Raw genomic sequence first — 20,191 nt, 5'->3', positions numbered from 1 at the left:
CCAGCATCTGGTGGGGTCAGTGGGTCAATGGGTGGCAGTTATTGCATGCCAAATACTAAAGAAGAGTGCTTTATTTGGACATTATACAACTTTTTTCCCAGTCTAAAAAAAAACAAAAAACATTAAAGCTGAAAATCTCTACTTTGACCCCATAGTAATTGTTTGATTTCAAATCCAAACTGTTGGAGTAGACAAAATGCTTCCTCTTTCCAATACTTATGGAGGGCACTGTATATTGTCAGGCTTGACTGACACTGGTTAATGCTACAACATGTTATTCATCCAGGAGAGTGATTTGAATCCCTTATAATACAGGTTGGAAATCTAGCTTATGAGGAACAAAGAGGACAGACATGTACCAAAATAAAAGGGGCAAAGCCGACTTCGGCTCTCTATTTTTGAAAATTGATATTTAAGCTTAAAGGTGCAATAGGTAACATTCAAACTTTCTAATGGTTCTAAATGACTTATGTTGACAATGTTTAATTGGTAGCAAACAGGGATTGAGATCCCTTGGAATAAATATTTCATTTATCAATGCTGTTTTGGTCCCGAAAAGCACTTAATCGAGTGTCTAGGGGTGACATAGGTTTGTTGTACAGTTGTCCAGGGGTGTTCAAGGCAAGTGGACAGAGATCTGTCTCTGGTGGCTGCCTTTTCAAATCATATGCGCATGCAGAAACTCAACAGCTAATGTCTGACACTGCAAGTCCATTTCTGGGGGTTATGTTATTATTAGAGATGCTGTTGTTTGTAACTTCAAACTGATTTTTGCTTTAGTGACCAAAGGTGGAATATTTCCAACAGCCTTACAAACAGCACCTTTAAACTTTGCCTCCTCATTTAATTTGTGAGGGACACTGACCAAAACCTAGCTTTATTGGGTTTCTCTACCTAGGAGTGCTAGGTAGAGGAACACTGAATGGGTTTCCTTATCCACGCCTTTGTTGCATATTATTGACATCTATTATTGACTCCCTTGAGTTCCTCTCTTGGCAGGATATTAGATCAAAGAGCATTTGTCATACTCCATCTAATGAAAGCTATTTTTGTCTTCCCTTTTTGTGGTATTTTATTTGTATCCATTTCCTTTTGTGATACCGTACATTATCTGAAAACAGTATGATAAAGAGTTTGATTGGGTGTTTGACAAGAAAATACCACAAGTGAACCTATGATCTGCTTACTTGAGCCTTAAAGAGGGGCTGCCATGGCTGATTTGACCTTGATTTTCCTCCTCCTCCTTTTCAATGCAACTGAGACTGTCCAAAGTTAGGGTTTTTACACTTTTTACTCATTTTTTGGGCTAGAATTGATGTATGTGTAGGATTACTACCGAGGACACACAGACCGTTTTCAACAGGAAAAGTTGTTTTTTCGCTTCAGTTCCTCTTTAATTTCTCTTTCCCATGTCAATACAAACAGTTTCATGCAGGAATCAGAACTACTTGATGGTCTTCATATCTGCCCCAAACTGCAGAAAAACATTACATGCTTTATCTTTCAGATAACTGTCAACTCTCAGAATGTGAATTCTAGCTGACCACTGTGACAGCTCCACTGATGAACTCCTGAACTCACAGCTACAGGGTTTATTAATACATATCACTGTAGCTAGTACAGTGTATAAGCCAGTAAATCTTTTTTTTAATATAAATGCACCACATTTCGAACAAAGGTAGATGTATGCATCATGAAGCTTTACATATGGAGCCACCACAGATTTGGCTCCACCATAGCTATGGCTCCATAGCAAAATGGCCGCCGATGGTACCGATTTGACGATATTATCACAAAATACACCCTTTGAAAATGAAAGGTTTGTCAAATAGTGGTACCATCAGGGCCATTTTTAAATAAATAAACATACCACTGTGCCACATTTGGTGATGTGGTTACAAAATAGTCCCTCTGAAAAATTGATTTGTAAAATAGTGGTACTGTAGTTGGCCATTTTTTTATGGCCCCAGGGGCCAAATGTGCAATGGCTCCATATCTAAATCTTTTCAGGATATATAAATCTACCACTCACAAAAAGTGAGTGATTTCTTCATATTGTTGCTTATAACCGCTGCACTAAGCCTGTGGTTAACACCTCTCTAAATGATGTAAGATTACTTAAGTGAGAACAAAAATGAATAGAGGTCAGCTTTGATAGTTCTGGTCTTTATTGTCTTTATTCTAAGTGTTGATCCGACATGACATGTTATTGTAAAAAGAAGAAGGAAATGGATTAGCAGGTTAAAGTCATAGTTAGGCAAAATATACCACAACAGAAACTTTAAGCAATCAATTACTAATTTAACCAAGGTATTCTCATTATTTCCAGTGACAACCTACAAATGCATTTATAGTTTACATTGATATTTGTACATCAAGTGTTTTAAAAAAATCCATTCCAAGTAAATGTTTGCACCACTGATCCCCAAAATAATAAATGTAAAAATGTCCACTGGGGAAAGCACACACAGGATAGTGAGTTATACAGTATGCTTAAAATGTATTTTTGAAGGGTGTTGTCTTTTCAGGGGTAAAATAAAATACAGTATGTGTGAGAAATTGAGTAATGAGAAAATACATGATACATGTAGGCTGTCAAAATACAAAACATCCAGTTAAACTCTATTCTTAGGATAAACAAACGAAAAATGAAAAACAGTCAGCAGGTTTATTCCCATTCCCTTGATCAAACTGTAGTGACTCTTCTGACAGTCTTGGAGCCCTCTCCATTTAGGTCACTGTGGACTTTACTCATACTATGTAGTGAGAGATTACTCGAAGAGACAACATCAGGGACCTGGAGTACAAGATAAAAGGTGTACCATCATTTCAGAAATACTGTGACAAAGTTGAACTTTTGAACCTGTACAAAGCCAAATCCTGTGAAAGGCAATGGACAGAGGATGCCATATCACTCCCCCATCATTGTTAGACATCATGAGACCATTGAATATGTGTTCCCTGTGATCAATATGCCAATCAAATCTTTTGCATACCTCTGAAAGCATTATTACATCCCTCTACCTAACTAATTGATTGATGGATTGCTGATTGGGAATGATTGCGTACATCTGTTGGGTGTGGCTATTTAAGTTTTCTGATTTTGGCACGCTCTCTTTCACTTCCTCAGTTTCCTTGTTCTAGGATTTCTATGTTTGCTGAGATACTATGGTGTTACTTTTTGTTTTCTTTTGTAACATAGTTTATTCTCCTGATACAGTATTTAGTTGAAGAGTGGGTGTGGGGGCTGCAGGAAAGATTCCCTTCTCTCTTTATCTGACATGCAGGTGGCTGATAGGTAGTAAATAGTGAAATGGAAGACTCACGTTCTTGTATGTTGCGAGTGAGAAAAAGTGCCTGTATATGGCATGGTATGTGATTCAGTGTTAGGCCACTAAGTCGTGACAGTGTGAGATGTCAGAGGAGGGACTCACTGCATTATTCAACTGCTGAAAGTTGCTCTCTCCCCTTACCTTGTGAGCGCTGATGGAGTTGGTCTGGCTGAGGGCTCCCTGGATAAGGTCAGTGTGACCACCGTCTGTCGAGAAACAAGCATTTACCTGACCTGACATCCCCTCTAAACATTTCTTGTATGCTCAGGGGAGGAATTATATCATCTTCAGCATGGTAAATGTCATTGCATCACACTGAATTATAGGAACCTACAAAAAAGGGTTATAATTATAATCAAAAAGATTATAGATATTAAGATTAGATCTAAATACATCCTTTCTGATTTTCCATGCCCACAGTACATAATGTATTCACTGAACTTATTTTATGGTCATTATTTAAATAATGAGGCATAAACAGTACATCACTCTCTCACCTGTGGGGCTCTCTGTGAAGTATCCCAGGTTGACCTTGCCCCACGTCGCCTCAGCAACAGTGCTTCTCCCACTCTCGGATTCATCGATTCTGTGGAAGGAATAGCCTAATGGTTAAGTACACAAGATAATAATAAAGATAAGATAATAATATCATTAAGGGTCTATGCAGCGAAGATGCGCAGAACCCTATTGTGTGTTTGTTAGCGTTGACTATTATTAGGGGTCCAAGCACTCTACCATTTGTAGAGTTTTTGCAGTACCTAATCTAAGTTGCAACCATTCATCCTTTACAAATGTTGATGAAGTTTAATCTTTAATTAATTTAGCAATCTCTCATCTCAAAATGTATTTAAGTTTTAGATGATTAATTATCAGGTTTTTACTTTAAGACCAAATAGTAAAAAAAATTGGCTACCAGAACCAAACGCTAGTTAGTCGGAAAGAAAACGTACAAGAAACTGTGACCCATTGTAACAAAACGCTTATATTACCTATTCAAAAATGTATGGGGATTTTAGGCTTGAACTGGTAGTTTATGGACTACATTTTGATTAAACCACTTACAGCTCCGTACATTCTGTAAGCAGTCTACATGACCTACCCAGAATTGGGTTTTTACTCTTCTTATACTGAAGAGTAAAAACCCAGTCATTCATGGATACAAGGTATACTAGTACTTTTTATGCTGAGTTCCAGCATTAGCTTGTGCCAAAGGACAACATTTGCAAAAATGTCTAATCAATAGGATGAGACTATAAACTCCCACTCACAAGTGTTTTCCAGAATTGTTTCATGGCTAATTAGACATATCCTCTAAAGAAGCCAGAGTTGATACTGGATCTTCATTCATCAGCCCTTGACAATTCAGAAATGCCAAGGCCCTGCACCTCTCAAACACTGTCTATGCCTATATTAACAAACTGAGAGGCTAGAATATCAGAACAAGCATAAAACCCATACCTCATTGCCTCCTGTTGGCTTGATTCTGAAAAACAACAAAATTAAGCTTTAAAACTCTGACAGGCATTATGTTTAGTCTATTAGATGACAGTAATTAATATTAGTCTTACAGATATTTCATACTCTCAACTGTAGCCTACGGTCAGTTTAGAATTTTAGAGGGAATGCTGGAGCTGATTGTTAATGAATTTTATCACACAGCACCAAGGTCCTGGCCAGAGCCAAAACAATTGGCAGATGGTTGTAGCCCCAGGAGAAGTATAAACTGCCATTTTTATCGGAGGAGAATTGCCTTTGTCTTTCTGCCAAGTTATTAAAGTGAATATATTGAATCCTCATTGTTTTAGAATAATTGCAATGCATTCATTACCCCTCTGTGAGCTGGATTAACCAACAAAGAGCTGTATTTACATGGAGGCATGCCATTTTCTAAAATGTGAAACATCCTGATTAAGTTGATTTGGGAGAGTCACTGCAAAGCATAAAATAGGAACTGGACCAAATCAAGGACAGTGGAGAAGTATCATACATTGGGAAAATGTACTGCAGAAAAGGGCACACCTGCATTAAAATAATCCCGCAGATCCAAATCTTGGCCCTGATTTGCACTGGTCCCAAATCAGTCACAGGGATTATGGGCATGACTCTGGGGCACTTCTTGTTATCACACACAAACAGGCTGTTGACCTGAACAACAATCCCCTCAGAGATGGTTCCCCAGAAACTCTTCAACATCTCTCCCCCCAAAGCCCCCAGAATGCCTTCATATTTTATTCACTGGCTGTAAACCCAATAAGACATTAAACCAGGGGTATGATGTTGACAATTATTGGGGCTACCTCAGATAATGTTGATTTGAAATGTGGAATCTAACAGAGTAATTATCTGTTTAGCCAGTTAGGTATAACACCAGAATATGGAATTTTGTTAAATAATTTATACAAATGTCATTTAGTTAGGCAAAATATTAAAAGGAAAAGGGTGATTGAGGTCTAATCTCAGAGTTACACTCAATCATGAGTGTACCATTATGTTACCATAAAGACAGAGATAGACTGCAGGTCCATTTAGTGACTATTGATGCAAAGCCAAAGCAAGCAGTTTAGAACTCAGGCTTTCTGCTGACAGGTGAAATTCCGTCTGTGTTAAAAACCTACAGTATGCCCTTGCTTATAGCCAGTGTGGGGCATTGCAGAGTCACTGTGAGTGACTGCCCAACTTCTTCATTATGCTTTAATAATTTTTCCTATGAAGGTGGGGGTGACATTTTTACTGAGCGGTATAAAAATAAAAGAAAGGTGCTTACTTGCTCTTGTCCTACTTCTGTAACAGAGGCAAATGCAGACGGCGAGCAGCATCAGCAGAAGGATGGTGGACACTGAGGCTGTTGCAATTAGAACAGTGCAGTCATTCTCCTCCTTTAGCACTTCTGCAACTGAACAAAGAAGATTATTGATGAGTTTCACGCCAAAGTTTCAGTCTGCTCTCCAATAATGCTTTTAGATAAATAGATTTTATCCGGGTTTTTTTTATTGTGGCAGGTATAGGGGTGCCTATCCTTTATTTTACTGCTGTAAAAGTTATTTTGAATGTATTTCAAGATTTCCCACTCACTGTTTAGTTCTGAAAGCTTCTGCAAGTTTGCTAATGTAAAGCTTATTTTCAAATGTTTACACAGACTTGCTCCACCTTCCCTTTGTGAAACAGTGAAAACATTACAGTACACAGGTGCATGTACTCAAGCTGTTACAAATGGTAACTGCACAATACCAAAATGGAACACAGCACCAATCAGCCTTCCCTGTAAAAGGTGGATTTCTGGAACTCACTTCCAGATAATTTGAAATGTCTAGGAGATATAAGTTCATCAAACAGAAAGTGAAATCCTTGTTTAACTAGAACTCATATTTTAAAGCATGATGGTTCAATGCTGACTCTTGATTTCTCAATGTGACAATGTAATTGTATGATAATTGTATGTCCCTACTCAAATCAATTATTATTATTATTATTATTATTATTATTATTATTATTATTATTATCATCAAAGGTAAATTCAGCATGCAAACTAAGTAGCACATAACACTGTAGCATTCTATCATCTAGGATAACTTTACTCCTTTATAACTAAAGGAGATTGACTGCTCTGCTCCACCTCAGTGCTGATGCCAGTGCCTGTCTATTTTGCAATGCCTTCCATGTCATCCCTATCATCAACAATGCCTAGAGTCTGTGTTCACACATGACTATGAGGAATTACTAAACAGATCAAGCAGAGGCCTCCAGTAGAGTGAGTGTCCCTACCCACAGTCAGACGGACACAGCTGGCCAGGGGTGTGGGGAGGGCGGACACAGATGCCTGACACTCCACATGAGAGCTCACTGTTGCTTGGACACTCAGGTTACTGGTCAGACTGTAGAGCCCATCATAAGACACTCCAATGCTGATGTTGTATTCACCCTGGTCCACCTCTCTGCCATTTACCAGCCATGCCAGGCTGGGCTCTGGGTACCAGCCTACAGCCTTGCACTGGAAGTGGACCTGCTGCCTCTTTAGTGCTATAATGTTTCCCCCTGAGATGGCCACGCTCCCCCTCTCTGAAGAGAAAGAGTGAATGTTAAAATGCATAATACCAATTTTGACAGATATATTCCATTGTAATATTTGTGTGTAGATGTGCAGGATTTGTTTGTGTTTTCAGCCACTTGTTGTCTGTTATCTTTGGGACAACGAGAGGACCAGCCTCACTGTGTGTGTGTGTGTGTGTGTGCCAAGTGTATCTTGAGATGGATGGGGCCACTCCGATCGCAATTGACCAGTTAACTTATGGAGGCTTTTCATTTTTCCTAAATGATTGATCGTCCTCTGGGTCTAGATTGGCTGATGGGAGAACACCTCACTTTTTGCCATACACTGGCAGCCAAATAAGCCACTACGGTCAGGTGAGATCCTACATGTGACATCTATTTTATTGTCCAGTGAAAGACAAAGGGAGCAACAGACAACTGCTATAGACAGACAGATACTTACTGAAGCTTTGGCGCATTGACGAACCGAATTGTCTTGTCATGTCTTTGTTGATTTAGGATCAATGTCCTGGATGTTCTATGCACAATGTCGGTTCCCCCATTCTGCATTTGCCGTGTCTTGATACTTGATTTGGTATCATATACAGTGCCCTGCGTAAGTAATGGGACAGTGGAGCATTTTTTCTTCGTTTGGATTTGAAATCAAACAATTACTGTGAGGTTAGTGTACAAATTGGTTTCACCATTCAGAAATTACAATACTTTCTCTGCATAGTTTCAGGGTACCCAAAAGTGATGGGACAGATTTATCAAATGTCCAAATTAAGCACTAATGTTTAATATTTGGTCGACAATCCTTTGCATGCATACTGCCTGAAGTCTGTGACCCATTGACCCCGCCAGACACCGTTTTTGTTTTGAGGACATTTTGCCTTAAGTCTCCTCTTCAAGAATAAAATGCATGTTCAATAGGATTTCAATCTGGAGATTGACTTGGCCAGTCAACAATTTTCTACTTTGGGCCTTGCTATGGCGGTATGTTTTGGGTAATTGTCTTGCTATATGATGAAGTGCCATCCAATGAATTTTGGAAGCATTTGCTGCTGCTGTTGTCAACAGTTACATCAACAATTAAGACAAGTGAGCCAGTTCCAGTGAAAACCATACATGCCCAAGCTATAACACCCACTCCACCATATTTCACAGATGAGATGGTATGGTGTGGATACTGGGCAGTTCCTTATTTTCTCCACACTTTAGGCTTGCCATCACTCTGGTACAAGTTAATCTTTGTCTCATCTGTCCACAAGACCTTTTTCCAGAACTCTTTTAGTTTTGTTTTTTTAGAGGCTTTTAGTTGTTTTTTAGCTAACAGTAACCAGGCAATCCTGTTTTTGTGGCTAACTGTAGTTACATTTACATTACATTTATGGCATTTAGCAGACGCCTTTATCCAAAGCAACTTACAACAGATACATTTGTTTAAGTAAATGAATCATCTATCCATCAGTCATCATAAGAAAAGTAATCAATGCTCAGACCAGGGGCTATAGGCATTCACAATGCTAGAAGAAGGATTTTTGTTTTGTTTTTATTAACAGGAGAGAAACTTGTACAGGGGGGTAGTGGGGGTGAAATCTTCCATGGATGGTAGTCTCTGACACATTCACGCCTACCTCCTGGAGAGTGTTCCTGATCTGTGGGACAGTTGTTTTGGGGGTTTTCTTAATCATGATGAGCATTCTTTAGTCATCCACTGTTGAAGCCTTCCTTGGCCTACCAGGCCATTTGCGATTTCTGAACTCACTAGTGCTTTCTTTGCTTTTAATGATGTTCCACACTGTTGATTTTGGTAGGTTTAAGGTTTTGGCTATGTTTCTGATACATTATTTCTGATATTTCAGCCTCATAATTGCTTCCCTGAATTTCATTGATGTCTCTTTGGTCCTCATATACACAGACACGAATAGCAGATACCAAAGGCAAACGTAAAGCCTAAACTCAATACTAGACATTGAGAGCTCTCTTATGACTGCACAAATGATGTGACAGAACACATCTAACGAACCAGAAACACCTGTCTAGCCAAATGTCCCATCACTTTTGGTACCCTGAAATGGGGAGAGTATGCATAAAACCGTTGTAATTTATGAATGGTAAAACTAATATGTACACAAATACCATCAAATAAAAGCTGAGAATCTCTACTTTAAGCTAATGGAGAAGTAAATGTTTGATTTAAAATCTAAACTTTTGGAGTGTAGAGCCAAAAGAAGAAAAAATGCTTCACTGTCCTATTACTTACGCAGGGCACTGTACATTTATATTCTGTAACTTTGATTACACTGTCTACCTCAATGGAAAAGGCTCTTCAAATGTTATGCAAAAGAACAAACCTCAATGCTACAGAAAAGTAATGAGGATCAGAAGATGTGGTGTGTATGTGTGAGGATTGATACATTTTAAAATAAATCGTCATACTACATTTTCATGCAACATGGGGCTCCTCCCCATCATTCCAATCTAAGAAATTGAAATAAGATTTCTAAAGGTTCATTAATCACTGTAAGCTCAGTCATCTTAGGCTGGCTTTGTGACTGCCTTGGGAGGATGCTGGTGAGGACTACAGCTCTGTCTAATTCCTCTGATTTTTCAACAGGGCTTTCGGAAGGGAAATTGCCACTTTGAGGGCAGCGTTTAATCTGGAAGAAGTATGGGCACCTTCTGCACGGTTGAGCAGTATTCTATGCCTCTACTGCATCAGCGCTGTGTGTGTGTGTGTGTGTGTGTGTGTGTGTGTGTGTGTGTGTGTGTGTGTGTGTGTGTGTGTGTGTGTGTGTGTGTGTGTGTGCATATTTATTCTGATGAACAGTGCGCCTCTCCAGCCAAACCAAAGGCATGCTCACTCCACTCTGATTTACATCAAAGTGGCCTCACCCTCAGCTCCAGCCCTTACAGCAGATTCAGTTCATATTTAACAGCCCACACAGCCATATTGATTTATTAATATGAAATGTGCATGTGTGCGTTTGTTCCGGTCTGTGTACTATATGTTCTCAAGTACTGTGAGTGTGTGTGCATGTGTGTGCACATATGTGTGAGTGCGTGTGTGTGTGTGTTTGTATCCAGTAAATGCTCGGTGTACATACTGTATGTGTCAGTGTGTTTGTGTCATTTTCAAATTGGACAATTAGAATGGAGGGATGAAGAGAGTAGGGGGTAGGCTTCCATTGTGTCTCTCTTTGTGACTCTCCATCCAAGGTATATTAGGACCAACAGGCCACAAATCACAGGCAGTGTTGCTGACTGTTAACTGGAAACGCAAAGATGCAGAATTCATTCAAAGGGTCTGTCAATGCAGAGAGATCCTCTGCATCCACACTGGAGTGTTTGATCCACCATACACTATTGTTAATGGGTATGTATGTCAGGGGGGAATTGTAGCTCTGTCGATAAAGGAGCCCTCCCTTTAATATATTGGAGGAAATGGGTCATTGCTTTGTTCCCTCCTTTTTGCACTGAGGACTTTGCCCATGCATGTTTTTAGCTGAGCCCTCAGTTTGTAGTAAGACCAAATGAGCTGAATTATGAGAGAGAGAAGGGAAAATTCTGCACATCTTGTATTTGGAGCAGAGATTGGTCAGAAAGTTAAGGTTGTGACATGTCATCACCATGGACATCATATTCATATTCATTTTCATGCCAAACCGCAGTGTAAGCAGCATTATAATGTTGAATGTTAATGTTTTTTTTATCCACAAGCCCAAATCTAGCCACTCTCAGTTTGTCAAATCTACTACCCATTAGTCTGCGGTCCAACGGTCCAAAATTTGCCAATCTGAGTGGTATTTTAACAATATGAATTGTAAAGATGTACAAAAGTCTTATCAACAATACACCTCCTTGCATAGCCACTGTCCATGTAGGTGATTATCTACATTTTGGTGGATTCTGGCCTGAATGTGGAGTATATATGGACATATACACTCACCGGCCACTCACTGGTTCATGCAAATATCTAATCAGCCAATCACATGCCAGCAACTCAATGCATTTAGGCATGTAGACATTCAGCAGGTCAAGACGACCTGCTGAAGTTCAAACCAAGCATCAGAATGGGGAAGAAAGGTGATTTAAGTGACTTTGAACATGGCATGGTTGTTGGTGCCAGACGGGCTGGTCTGAGTATTTCAGAAACTGCTGATCTACTGGGATTTTCACACGCAACCATCTCTAGGGTTTACAGAGAATGCTCAGAAAAATAGAAAATATCCAGTGAACGACAGTTCTCTGGGCGAAAATGCCTTGTTGATGCCAGAGGTCAGAGGAGAATGGCCAGACTGGTTCAAAATGATAGAAAGGCAACGGTAACTCAAATAACCACTCGCTACAACCAAGGTATGCAGAAGACCATCTCTGAACGCACAACACGTCGAACCTTGAAGCAGATGGGCTACAGCAGCAGAAGACCACATCGGGTGCCACTCCTGTCAGCTAAGAACAGGAAGCTGAGGCTACAATTCGCACAGGCTCACCAAAATTGGACAATAGAAGATTGGAAAAATGTTGCCTGGTCTGATGAGTCTCGATTTCTGCTGCGACATTCAGATGGTAGGGTCAGAATTTGGCGTAAACAACATGAAATCATGGATCCATCCTGCCTTGTATCAACGGTTCAGGCTGGTGGTGGTGGTGTAATGGTGTGGGGGTCCAAAAGGGGGTCCAACCCGGTACTAACAAGGTGTACCTAATAAAGTGGCCGGTGAGTGTATATAGACTAGACAGATTTGATAGTGTGTGAGCCTGTTTTTAATAGAAATACTTGAGTACTGCTTGTTAACTGATTGTGTCTTGTTATAGAGGTAATCTGGGATTGGTACATAATTGTGTTTACTTTTAAATTAATGATATATAGCCATTGATTCTTGAAGCATATAACAGTGTCATGACCTTAGTTCAACTGTCTTACCCTATCAGAACCCACAATATAAGCTTGTTTTACTCCATTGTTTTTAAACAATATAGTTATTAAAGAGTCTGGCAAGTCAATTGCTTGATTACCTTGTAATTATGTTATTTGGGGACTTGTATGCATATAATAAACATCAAAAAGGTATGAGAAATGTATTACATTGCAATTTCGAGATATATCAATCTAAACCTTTCCCCATTTTCCATCACATGCAATCACTGGGCCTGAATTGGGCAGGATCAACGCAGGGAGAAACCTTTCATCATGTTTCTACAGTCATTGCAAAGGTCCACATCCCCAGCCTACTAATTACCCTCACCTGTTTCTCATTAGTTCCCTATCACCCTTTGTTCTCACTCCCCTTATATTCCCTTTAGTTTCACACCACCTCAGGCAGTGTTAGATTTCCCACCTCTGTATTATCATTAATGCCTGTTTCCCTCATGGTTCCACCCATGCCTTTGATAACTTTGACCACTTTGTTACTGAAATCTTTTCCAACCCTGACTACGGATTTACCCTTCATGTTTGTATTCTGCCTCCTGAGTATGTCGTTACAGCAGTAGTCAAATAAAACTTCTCTGTCCCTCTTTACCTGCCTCTTAACAACTGACACCAACACTCTTTTCAACCCTCTTATCTAATCTAATCTCTAACTATCCATTTATCTAATGTGATCTATAACTATCCAACTACTATAACTATAGCTATCCCTCTCTCCTCTCGCATCATTTCACCTGCTCTTCCCTCCCTTCAACTAACTAGTTAGCATGCTTTCACCCTGTGTTTGTATCGTCCCTGGATGCACATCCACCCAACACATTACACATTTCAACAGTAGCTAACTAGTTGGTAATTATAGGGCAGAACTATAAGCACATCTAATAGATAAATGTCATGTATGATAATGCAGCAAGCTAGCTATATTCAAAACATTTAGAATCAAACATCATACTACTGCACTAGCTAACACAGCTGACTTAGCTGACTCAGAAGGTTCATGCAGATGGCTGAATGAGACCGATTCTCCCTGCTAGCTCCCATCTGTGACCAGCCATGTGAGTTTGTTTGTTTGTGCGACACAGAAGGCTTTGAAAGGGAGCTGTCAATCAAGTGTGCAAAGTCCATGCCCATACAGCCCTCAGAACTGTCTGTTCAGAAAGTTGAGCTTAACAAGAAGCTTATTGATGTTTTTTTGGGTTAAAATTTTGATGGATGTTTAAAATGATACTCAACTTTGTCACAAAACACATTTGGAACCATTTAATGTCAACTTTCCAGACTCTTTAAAAAACACTGTATAGCTTCAAAACATGGTTAAAACTAGAATTTCTCTGTCATGGATGGTCAGTCCTTGCATCCATAGCTCTGTCTATGAAAATAAAGTCTATGAATTTGAGAGCAGCAAAAAAATGCTGTGGTGACCACTTTGTTGTTTGAATCCCGTATTGCCCCTTTATAGAGATGTTCCAGGAATTGTGTGAAATTTTCATTGTGTTTCACAGTGAAAGTGTTCACTGTATGGCTCATGATATAATGTTTATTGATTTCTTATCTCATTAAACCACACAGTCCTCAGTTTAAGACCAACAAGGTGTGCCCCCCCCAAGGGAGGTGTGCTCCTCTCTGTCCAATAAGGCAGAACAGGGACGTTTGGGGTTATCACAAATAAAATAAAAATAGTGGCTGAAAATATACAAAATATCCTGTAGCAGCTTTTTAAAGGAGAAATCCTTCGTTTTTCAACCAAATTGTTGGCCCGCCACTTGTTTTGGGATACGATTGAGAGATAGGGCTGGGGAAATGTGACAGTACCATGTATGTCATAAACGTTCCTCATAAATGTGCACCTTTCTTCATTTTTGGTGGCATGTGCTCTGTAGTAATTATTGTCATGGCATCCCCGGTAGGCTTTCTGAGACTTTACTGTAATGATTTCATCTTCAATATAACAATTTCAGCAAAACTGCAAAGTGTACAGATCCTTATCCTGCTCTGACTTTTTAACACTACGGCTGTACCACTCAATCTTTTCACATGATCTCCCCTGTGGAACAGTATCTGTGCAATGAAATCAGAGAAATGCACTGTAGCTACAGTGGATCAAAGAATGCATGAATTAAATAGCCAAAAGGAAAACATTGATGAGCCCAAGTTTGGACTAACCACTTCAGCTACTCATTGCTAAGTAATCAACATTGTTCCATACAGAAAAAATCTGTGAACCATAGAAACAATTGTCATAAGCACGGCTATGGAATCATTCTAACAGTCTTGTAAAAGCTAACTGACAAATCTAAGTTGAGGAGAAACACTGTACTTATAATTTAAGGATGACTGTGCTCCAGACTGAAAAGAAGGAGGGATAAAAGGATAGAGGAATACAGGGATGGAGGGAGGCTGATCAGGTGAGGGATGACAGACTTTAAATCTGCCTGGTCCCTGACTGGTACTCAGGAGAGTGCCCTCCACCCACTATTTATAACAGGCCCAATCGATTCCCATCCCACACACCTCCAACACTGGCATCAACCATGTCAGATGGCCCATCAAAACAGCCAGTGCAGCAGTCCTCCACTGACACAGGCCCAAATGAATCCTCCCCCATCGATATACAACAGGGTCGATATATCTGCCACTAAATCAGCTGCTTTATAGAAAACTGGAAAATCTGCTGGATGCATGAAACCCCAAACAAATTTAAACAAAGGCATTCAATTAACACAGCACGCCAACAGAGCTCAGGAAAACACTGATTTTTTGTCTGGGTGTCCTCGAGTGTTGATAGTAGATGTCATTGTGTGGGTGGCGGAATCAAGGTGCTATTCAACTTTTGTTTATTCCCTTTTTACCATTCTTTCATAGTCAAGGTTAAATTCAGTGTCTCTCTCTTCTCGTGCAGCAATCATTTTCGAGAAGGATTCCAACTTTCTGTGTGTCCATAAGAAACAAGGCCCTCACTTCACAGCTAGCCTTTGAAATCTTTGAAAGCAGCACAGTCTTTATTTCTCAGCCACATTGAATCTGAGCCAATAGGCTGGCACCTCAGGGACAACCAGTGAGAAAAACACACAAACCTTGAACAAACAGAAAAGCTGTTTGCCTCTGAATGTTTTGGAGGTCACAGGTCACCTGTCCCTGGTGGCTGTGCTCTGCTCTCCTCAGGACAAACTCCCAGCTGGAGAGCTGCGTGGTGGAGTAGTTCAGCGCAGTCATATTGGGGTTGTTGGAGAGGATGCCATACTGCGCTGAGATGGTCATAACAGAGGCACCATTCAGTAGCCACACCATCACCTCCCAGGGTTCAGAGGTGCTGCAGGTCAGCCGGGCCAGATCGCCTCGCAGCACTGTGACGCTTCTGGGCTCCAACTGCATCAAAGACTTCACCACTAATATAGACAGACAGAGGCATTGACGTCAGGCGAGTCAAGTGTGCCAAGAGCACTGTGGTTAGCATGTGACAGACATTTGTATATGGTGCAACTGAGTTGTGATTGAGTCTGTGTGGAAACTAAAGACAAATTCCCATTTTAACATAAAAAACACTAAAACGTTTTTTTTTTAATTGATTCTCTCTGGAATCAATTGTTCATAAGTTAAGAGTGAGCATCCTTGTTGACTGTGTGACAATATAAGAAACAGAATCAAAAAGACTATGATAGGCCTTTATTCTTCAACAACTAATTAAACGGACTGATCAAGTCTTTTGGAGGGGGTTCTGGTGTGACCAACTGTAGTTTATCTCTCTTGCCTTCAACCTGTGTACAAATCTGTGCTGAATTTAGACAAGAGGTAAAAATGTTCAGTTCCAGACAAACATGTAACCCAGTGAGTCAAAATGAGAAGAGCGAGTCCCTAAATCTGTGCTGTGTCGTCCAGATGGGGAGTAAGATTTGGTTTGGCAGAGGGAGTGAGGACAACAAGGATTACGAGAGTACAGACAAAAAGGACAGTGTAAATGAATCCCCAGTGGGTCAGTAGCACTGCCAAGGTAAACAGTTTAACTGCTCCAGTGGCGTGTTAGAATAGCCCAGAGCACTGTGTACTTGATTAAGAATAGATTAACTGAGAATTTGCAGTGAGAGGAGATCTATAACCTGTTGTGAGACATCTTAGTTTCTTTCCGCTTTTATAAAAATCATCCCACAATTGAATTTCAGTGGTTCTTCACGGTTTAATTTCATTGATAGATGGAGGGGAAAAGGAGAGAATATGAATGCATTTGGTGTTAATTTTGGAATATAAAATAATATGCTCATACCAATGTAATCTGGGTGATATATAACTTATTTGTGTAGTGCTTAACTGTTAGCTTATATGGTCTGTATGGATTCATAAATGATATATCAGTTAAGAAAATTAGGTCTGAGAAATATCTAGTCCATCTTTTACAACTCATACTTTTGTAAAATCAGAGAATGGAGTAATGGACATATTCAAGCTCTAATTTTGGATTCGATTATTATGTGTGTGGGATATACAGGAATATTACTAAATTCTGGTAGAGGATTCGGAGGATCAAACTCTTACCTTGGGTCACATATGCCAGAAGTATCAAGGGGATGAGGTTGCTCATACTGTCCAGGCAATAGTCAAGCCATTGAATGAAGTAGGATGGACACAGAGATAAGGAATTGAGAAAACCACAGTAATCAACAAACTTATTATTATTATTAGTAGTAGTAGTAGTATTTTTATTATTAGTATTATTAGTATTATTAGTATTATTAGTATTATTATTATTATTATTATTATTATTATTATTATTATTATTATGCCTGCTAGTCCTCCTATGCTGTAGCTTTTAAACAATTTACACTAATCCAACTTGACAACGTGCAGTGATGTCTAACTTGAGTTGCTTGACAACTGCAAAACATAAAAACAGAATGTTGAGTTAGGCCAACATTCTGAGAGCCCCATTGTTACTGCAACTGCCATTGAAGGGGAAGCAATTCTGCCCCTCTACACCTTCCCCCGATGGGACTGTTGGCTGTTATCTCTCTGTGCTCTAGAAGGTGTCAAAATAGTGGTGTCTTCAGTATAGAATTGATAGGATGAATTCTGATTGGTCTCCTTGCAAACGGCTCCTAATTTAAATACTATGGTCTATAAAACAGAAGGAAAGGTACAGATTAATTCTCCTTTTTTTCCTCTTGGTGTCTCTCTCTCTCTCTCTCTATCATTTACCATTGAGGTTAGAATGTAATGTTGTTCTATGAAGTATTTGCCTTGTAATAAATGTAGAACTATACAGTATTATTAAAGCCTAATTTGATTCATTCTATTTGATCATTTTTGCACTAAATCAGCACAAACTCAACAATTATTTAGATAGTGTTAATTAAATTACTTGGAGTCAGATTATTAATATTAAGATATGCTTTGCTAATAACAAAATAGTCACATTTCCTTGCCAAACCTTCACATTGTAACTGCCATCTTAATAAGGCCTACACCATGGAACTTTCAAAACTCTTGAATAAAAACAGCAGGAGACCTACAGTACAGAACACATTCTTAGAATGATTACACAACAATGCACTCTATTGGCAACCAGTTCTACCCCACTGAAACCACTCTCAATCACTCAACCAACCAACTACCGCTCTCAACCACTTAACCAACCAACTCTCTCCCCACCACTGAACTATACAAGGCTCATTCTATCTATCTGATGGGATGACGGGAATAAAACTAATTATATTTTCACTGTTTTACTGCCCGTATTCAACAAGTCATTTGAATTTACCATTATCAGAGAAGAAGGTCGTTGTAGTGGTGGAAGGGGAGCAAATTGTAGCATATTTGGCATTCATAATGCCATTGCCAACCTCTGCAGCACCTCATATTTTGCATTTTAGCTGATAGCAAAGGGTCTGAATACTTATGCACATGAGGTATTTCTGTATTTCAATTTTAATAAATTTACTGAAATTTCAAAAAACGTGTTTTTGTTTTGTCATTCTGGGGTATTGTGTGTGGATTGATGGCAAAATCAACTGTCTGGTTAAATAAATGTTAAATAAAAACATACTTTCAAGAGGGTTAGGTTGGATTGAAAATAACAGAATATTAATTCATATGTACTTTTTGAAAATGTAATGAAATAAGAAAAATTAATTAATTTAAATAAGTAGATTTGATAACCAACTATAAGACATACCTTTTGGAAATATACTTAATTACAAATGAGAGGAAATTAATTTCAAGTAGACTTTCAAAAAGTATATTTGATTACAATTAATAGGACATTTATCTCAGGTACACTTTTTGTCAGAACACTTAAATACAAATGATAGGAAATAGTTCCAAATACACTTTCAATAAGTATATTTGATTACAATTAATAGCATGTTAATCTTAAGTATACTTTTTGGAAGTATACCTAAAATACAATTAAGCAGAAATATATTCAAGTAGATTCTCAATGAATATATGGAAGTTCAACATCAAATTAAGTATACTTTCAATAAGTATAAAAAAAATATTAATATACTTGAGATATATTACAAATTGATTATTAAATTGATATAAATTACACTTAAGTATACTAAAGTATACTTCGCTTGGGTTATATACAGATTTTTAAAACTAATTAGACTTTTTAAACATTAAGCACATTTACACTCTCTCTCTATCTATCTATTCATCTATCCATCTATCAGATTATTTATTGTCCAAACAATCTAACTACCAAATATGACTTTGCAAGCCCACAAAGGTTATTCGTGAACTTCCTTTTCAATGTTCAATGTTGTTTTAATTCAGACTGGTTTCACTATTTAGAAACATTTAAACATACTACCCCTATTTCAGGGCAACAACAGTATTAGGAAAAAATAATATAATGTCCAAATGGAGCACTCATGTTTAGTATGTGGTCGAAAATCCTACGCATGCAATAAATGCCTAAAGTCTGCGACCCATTGACACCACCAGATGCTGGGTATTTTCTGTGGTGATGCTCTGCCAGGCCTGTATTGCAGCCATATTCAGTTGTTTGTTTTGAAGTCTTTTTGCCTTAAGTCCCCTCTTCAGCAAATGAAATGCATGTTCAAAATATATGTTCAAACTTTAAATCTGGAGATTGACTTGGCCACTCTAGAACTCTAGAACTTTCCACTTTTTGGCCCTGGCAGTATGTTTGGTTGCTTGCTGTATGATGAAGCACCATCCAATGAGTTTGAAAGCATTTTCTTGTACTTCAGCAGACAAGATGTTTTGGTACACTTCATAATTCATTCTGCTGCTGCCATCAGCAGTAACATCATCAATGAAGACAAGTGAGCCATTTCCAGTGGCAGCCATACATGCCCAAGCGATAACACCCCCTCCAACATACTTCACAGATGAGATTGCCATCACTCTGGTACATATTAATCCTAGTCTCATCTGTCCACAAGACCTTTTTCCAGAACTCTAGGTACTTTTTAGCAAACTGTAATCTGGCCATCCTGTTTTTGTGGCTAACTAATGGTTTGCACCTTGCAGTGTAGCCTCTGTAGTTCTGATGGTGAATTCTTCTGCGGATGGTTGTGAGAGACACATTCACGCCTCCCTCCTGGAGAGTGTTTCTGATCTGTGGGACAAATGTTTTGAGGTTTTTCTTCATTATGGTGAGAATTCTTCGGTCATCCACTGTAGAAGTCTTCCTTGACCTAACCCTAACCCTAACCCTAACCCTAACCCTAACACCTTACAAGCCAATTTTCCCAATACTGTTGGTTCCCTGAAATCAGAGGACTATGTATACAACAAAACAAAAAAAATACAAAGCTGAGAATCTCTAGTATAACCTCATAGTAATTGTTTGATTTCAAATCCAAACTGGAGTATAGGGCCAAAAGAAGAAAAAATGCTTCCATGCTGACACTATATATTTCTCTCAAGGGTAACT

The 20,191-nt window shown here is 39.0% G+C and overlaps 1 protein-coding gene across 1 annotated transcript; it reads right to left on the bottom strand.

Annotated features, from left to right (window-relative positions):
* Positions 1–2,686: 2,686 nt before the first annotated feature.
* Positions 2,687–16,867, bottom strand: igsf5b (immunoglobulin superfamily, member 5b; the record flags this gene model as incomplete). The annotated part of the gene is made up of 7 exons (XM_083694631.1): positions 2,687–2,797; positions 3,474–3,538; positions 3,830–3,934; positions 6,097–6,225; positions 7,095–7,388; positions 15,369–15,680; positions 16,822–16,867. 7 exons carry the CDS (start codon positions 16,865–16,867, stop codon positions 2,687–2,689), a joined length of 1,062 nt encoding a protein of 353 aa, XP_083550757.1.
* Positions 16,868–20,191: the final 3,324 nt, after the last annotated feature.

This window comes from Argentina silus, assembly GCF_951799395.1.
Source record: "Argentina silus genome assembly, chromosome: X".
Lineage (NCBI taxonomy): Eukaryota > Metazoa > Chordata > Actinopteri > Argentiniformes > Argentinidae > Argentina > Argentina silus.
The sequence above is the reverse complement of the archived record's forward strand: the minus strand, read 5'-3'. Positions and strand labels throughout refer to the sequence as shown.